Source organism: Echinops telfairi, unplaced genomic scaffold (assembly GCF_000313985.2).
Source record: "Echinops telfairi isolate 266 unplaced genomic scaffold, ASM31398v2 ScPeMD7_37;HRSCAF=141, whole genome shotgun sequence".
Taxonomy (NCBI): domain Eukaryota; kingdom Metazoa; phylum Chordata; class Mammalia; order Afrosoricida; family Tenrecidae; genus Echinops; species Echinops telfairi.
Window position 1 is genome coordinate 638,357 of NW_022103935.1, and position 4,988 is coordinate 643,344.

At 67.5% G+C, this 4,988-nt stretch overlaps 2 protein-coding genes across 3 annotated transcripts in view; both read left to right on the forward strand.

Annotated features, from left to right (window-relative positions):
* CRACR2B (calcium release activated channel regulator 2B) overlaps positions 1 to 1,361 on the forward strand; it is a 4,361-nt gene extending 3,000 nt beyond the window's left edge. Inside the window, exons 5-9 of the mRNA XM_045290421.1 lie at positions 18 to 108; positions 255 to 347; positions 591 to 757; positions 842 to 913; positions 1,001 to 1,361. Of these exons, the coding sequence (XP_045146356.1) occupies positions 18 to 108; positions 255 to 347; positions 591 to 757; positions 842 to 913; positions 1,001 to 1,178 (601 nt within the window). The 3' untranslated portion in view covers positions 1,179 to 1,361. The remainder of the gene's footprint in view (positions 1 to 17; positions 109 to 254; positions 348 to 590; positions 758 to 841; positions 914 to 1,000) is intronic.
* A 936-nt stretch (positions 1,362 to 2,297) lies between these two features.
* The window catches only part of CD151 (CD151 molecule (Raph blood group)), a 4,488-nt gene continuing 1,797 nt past the window's right edge, over positions 2,298 to 4,988 (forward strand). Inside the window, exons 1-5 of one of the 2 annotated variants that reach the window (XM_004717172.2) lie at positions 2,298 to 2,380; positions 3,321 to 3,369; positions 4,019 to 4,107; positions 4,206 to 4,397; positions 4,652 to 4,726. In XM_004717172.2, coding sequence (XP_004717229.1) covers positions 4,027 to 4,107; positions 4,206 to 4,397; positions 4,652 to 4,726 — 348 coding nt within the window. In that variant the 5' untranslated portion in view covers positions 2,298 to 2,380; positions 3,321 to 3,369; positions 4,019 to 4,026. Of the gene's footprint in view, positions 2,381 to 2,942; positions 2,967 to 3,320; positions 3,370 to 4,018; positions 4,108 to 4,205; positions 4,398 to 4,651; positions 4,727 to 4,988 lie in introns of those variants that run through there. The other variant, XM_045290456.1, reaches the window with a different exon arrangement.

Here is a 4,988-nt window from a genome sequence, read left to right on the forward strand (position 1 = left end):
ACCGCCCGCGCCCCCAGGCGGGAGAGCGAGCACGAGCGAGAGGTGCGCAGTCTCTTTGAGGAGCTGGAGTTGCAGAGCCGTGAGCAGCGCCTGCGCCTGCGCCCTCAGGTGGGCGGCACGCCCTGCCCGCAGGCCTCCCAGACGCCCACGTCCCGCCTCCCACGAGTCCTGCCCCGCCCTGGCGCCCTTCCTCAGGAGGACCTCCCCGCCCCTTCTCCCCTCTCCCCCCTCCCGCACCGTTCCAGGACCTCCAGGACCTCCCGGGACAGGAGCGCAGGAGCCGCCTGGAGCTGGAGCTGCAGAGCCGGGAGCAGGAGCTGGAGCGCGTGGGCCTGCGGCGGCGGGAGGTGCCCAGGCCCGGCCCCATACCCACTGCCGCCCCTGGGGGGGCTTCGAGCTCAGTGGCCCCGAGTCCAGAAGTGTTGAGGGTCAGGGGTCTAGAGAGGGGCTTCCTTTGTGGGGCTTCGGCGGCGGAGTTGAAGAGCTCCGGTCCAGCCCGCACCTTAGGGTCGCCACCTACGAGCTGCACTGGGGCTGGGGTCGGGAGGGGCCTTCCCCGCGAGCAGTACTCCCCGCCCGATCTTTCCCAGCTGGAGCAACAGCTGCAGACTCGGACCGCGGAGCAGCTGGAGACCCAGACGCAGAACGCCCAGCTGTGGCTGGCCAACGAGGCGCTGCGGACGCAGCTGGACGAGGCTCAGGCGCAGCTCCGCAGCCTGGAGGGCGACGCCAGGGTCCGCCGGGAGCAAACTCGCCGGTGAGCGGACCTGAGGGTTTGGGGCTTAGGCGTGGGGGTCTAGGCGGGCGCGCGGTCTCGCTCACCTCCTTCTCTCCTCCGCAGAGACGTGGTCACCGTCTCAAGGAACATGCAGATGGAGAAAGTCAGCCTCCTGCGGCAGCTGGAGCTGCTCAGGTAAGGGCACTGCGGCCCATCGCGGCATTGCCCGCCCAAGACGGCTGCTTTCTGGGCTGGCCTCCTCAAACCACCCTCCTTCTACAGGGAGCTGAACACCCGGCTTCGAGACGAGAGAGACGCCTGGGAGACCAAGCGGCTGGGCAGTGCCTGCAGAAAGGCCCTGGCAGCAGCCTGCCTGCCCACGCCTGCTGGCGGCTGCTGCTGCAGCAGCTGGGCTCGTCCACCCCGACGAGGCTCTGGCCACTTCCCCAGTGCCCGCTGACCATCCGAAGAAGGCCTGGCTTCCTGGACACGGGCTCCACCCGGGGGTCACAGCTGAAAACACTAACGTGGGGCACGGCCTCCCTGCTGGGCCTTGTCTGGTCTCCAACCCACATGTCCCAACAAAGAAACGCCCCTCCACCCATAAAGGCTGGTGGCCTCACCTCGGCCCCTTGACCTTCTGTGTCTGCGAGCTGCAGCGTATGTGTGATGTGCGTGTGGGACAACACACCACGACAAGCACCAGGCTGGTGTGAGCACCGCCCAGGCACACTATATACCCTTCCTGGCCCTCAGTGCCAGAGCCGGGTCCCTGTGGTTCCCGCACGTGCCTGGTCATGCCAAGTCTCCACACCCAGCAAAACAAACGCCCAGGCTATGCGAACACCGTGGATGGAGCCCCACCGGCAGCCAGGGCAGGGTTCCCTGCCAGCATCCATGCTGTGCCACCACAGCCTGGGTCTGCTGCTCAGGCCCCCCAGGAGCCTGGCTGTCTAGAGGAGAGGAGCTCCTTAGGGTTGGCCTGGAGCTGCCCTCTATCCCTGCCCCAACCCACGGACAGAGGGCTCCTCCTACGGAGGGTGCAGGCCCAGACCCGCAGGTCTGGGGGCGCTCTTTGGATCAAATGTCTCTTCCCCTCCCCTCCCCCTTGTCCTCTTTGTCAGCAGCCCTGACCTTTCTCCCTCCGTCCCAGCAACTCCTCCTCAGCCCCGCGGTGGGCAGCTGGGGGGCCATGTGCTACAAGAAGGGAGGGTGGGGCTCCAGACTGCCCCCGGTGGGCTGCCGACTACTCTGCCCGCAGAGCGCACTTCCCCCGCACCAGAGCGCACCTGCTCTCCGAGAGGTCCCAAGCCTTTGTCCTTCCGGGAGGGAACTGGGCCCTGGGCCTGGCCGGCCCCACCTTCGCCCCTGGCTCGGCCTCCGTCTCCGGAGGGGGTGGGTCCCCGCTGGGCTCGGGAGCCCCCAGGAGCGTCCTTATCCTTTAGTCAGTTACAAGCGCTGGTACCCTGCTGGGTCCCATCCTCCCCTAGGATTCAGACCTGCCCAGAGTCGTGGGCCGGTGGGGCAGGGGCGGGGCCAACGCAGGGGCGGGGCCAGGGCGGGTCTCCCTCGCAGGCCCCGGGCCGCGCATTCCCGGCTCCCCGTGTCGCCGCCCCCGCAGTCGCCACTGCCTGAGTCGGGATCCGGACGCGTGGCCGGTGGGTGAGTGCTCCTCCCGCTAGGGCACTTGGGGAGGCCGGGGCCCGAGCCGAGGGCTCCACGGGGCCCGGCCGGCTGCAGGCGCTAGGAAAGCGAGGAGGCCGCGCCCTCCGGATCTGCCCGGAGCCCCTCGCTGGCCCTCTCCTGGGGGAGCCCGACGGCAGGCGAGCGAGGAGGCGCCCCCAGGTCTCTGGGCAGGCCGGGCGGCCCCCCTCGGGCAGAGCCTGGGAATGTGCAGCCCGAAGACCCCTCGCGGCCCCAGACTCCAGTTCCCTCCCTCGAGTGGCAGGCCCGCCCATTGCTCTGTACTAGGGTGCTGGCCATTGGTCACGCCCGGTGGTGGCCGCGGCGGCGGCGGCGACTGCATTGGAGTGACGCGGGGATTCCTCCCTTGGCCTGGCGGGAGGGTCCCTGGGCCTGCTGGCTGGTCAGAGGCTGGGTGGGGCAAGTGTTCCGGCCTTGGGAGCTATTTCTGGCGGGCCCAGCCCAGCCTTCCTGGGGAGTGCACACGCCTTTCGTAAGAGGAGGAGTCTGTACCGCTGCGGGTCCCAGAGGCCTGGGTCCGGGGAGCTAGGGGCATCCGCTAGAGGTGGGGGGCTTTCCACATCCCCCGGCCCAGCGGTGCCATCCAAGCCCTTCCCAGGCTGCGGCTGTTGTCCGACGGGGAGGAATGACCGGTCCAGTGTGGGGTGTGAGAGGCAGCACGGCCTCTCCAGTAGCAGCCTGCCCAGGAATGTCCTGCCCCGTCCTGCCCAAGCTCAGACCAAAATACCTACCAGGCCTGGCTGCGCCTCTGACTGGCCAGGCGGGGGAAATGTTTGGTGGGGTGTGAGGGGGAAATGACTGCCCAGCCCAGGCTACCTCTCACGCCGCGGAGGGGGGAGGAGGAGGGCCCTTCCGCAGCCACTGCCATCTTTTAACCTTTTCCCCTCTGCCCCCCCAGCGTACCTCCAGGAAACTTCTGCCCACCTGCTTGCCTGAGGCATCTCTAGGTGAGCGCTGGGCGGGAGGGCGGGTCCTGTCTGGATCGGCGGCCCGAGGCGCCTGCTCGTCTGGGGCTCGCAGACTCAGCCAGGAGGGTGGTTTGTGGCTCAGGTTAAGGGATGGTGCAGTCTGCCTCCCCCACCTCTGCCGAGTGCCTGGCCGCCAGCCACTTTCTCCAGCCCTTGATCCAGGGAGAAAGGGAAGGGGGGCTGAGGAAACCGACCAAGACCCAGAGCCCCCCAAATCGCCAAGTTCCCGGGGCCTCCTAGCTCCTGTGGGCTGGCAGAGTCCTGCCTGTCCAGGGCGGGAGTGCTGTGGGGAGGGCTGCCCACAGCCCAAGCCCACGTTGGGGCCTACTGCTGGCTGGCTGTGTGGCCCTGTCCCAAACTTTGGTTCTGGAAGGGGGGCATCTGGCCCTGCCCTGGGGTTGGGTGGGAGTGTCCGGTTGGCCCTGGCCGCAGCTGGGGACACAGCACTAGCATCCACAGGAAGTGACTCGTATCCAGCTTCCCTGGAATCGCCTTCCGGGCCAGCCCAGTGGCTGGGCTAGCTGTGCCCATCACCGGCCTGGGCAGCCCTGCTGGGCCTCCGGCTGGGCTGGTGTCTCCCTGCCAGGAGGAGTCCTGGCTACCTTGCCTGAGCATCCCCATCCCACAGGCCCCAGCATGGGGGAGTTCAATGAGAAGGAGACCTGTGGCACCATCTGCCTCAAGTACCTGCTCTTCACCTTCAACTGCTGCTTCTGGGTGCGGAGCGGGTCCACCCAGGCCGCAGGGATGGGAGTGGGGGTGCCCACAGCCAGCCTTTGGGTCCCAGACCTGAAAGCTGTGCTCACTACCCCCAGCTGGCTGGCCTGGCTGTCATGGCCGTGGGCATCTGGACCCTGGCCCTCAAGAGCGACTACATCAGCCTGCTGGCCTCAGGCACCTACCTGGCCACAGCCTACATCCTGGTGGTGGCCGGTGTGGTTGTCATGGTGACAGGTGTTCTGGGCTGCTGTGCCACTTTCAAGGAGAGGCGGAACCTACTGCGTCTGGTCAGTGGGCGTGGGCTGGCACAGCAAGGCAGGGCAGGGAGGGGGTCTGTATAGGGACAAGGGAGCATCCCAAGCTTGCTGTAGCCCGCCCAGCTGGGTGGGTGGGCCCTCCTCCAGCTCAGTGGATCCATGTCCCTGAGGAAAGCAGGGGAAGTCAGGTGGGGACCCGTCGTCGTCGGAGCCTGGACAGGGAGTGTCCTTGCCCAGGGCATGTCCCTGCCGGCTCGCTGCCTCACTGGGTCCCTGCCCCCCAGTACTTCATCCTGCTGCTCCTCATCTTCCTGCTGGAGATCATTGCGGGGGTCCTGGCCTACGTCTACTACCAGCAGGTGAGGCTCCCTGCCCCCTCAGACACAGCGGGGTGAGGGCAGAGCAAGGGGTCAGCCCAGGCCCCCACCCTCCAGCCTTCCTCTCCACAGGCAGCATCTGTGCTGGCTGGGCTCCTGCGCTCACTGCAGTAGCTGCACAGAACTAGACTGCTCCCTCGGGGTTTATTAGGAGGGCGAGCAGGTCAGGAAGCAGTTGGTCCACAGCAGCAGCTCTCTTTAGTGGGCAGCCATGGTCTGCAGCCTCTCAGCCACCAGGTCCCAC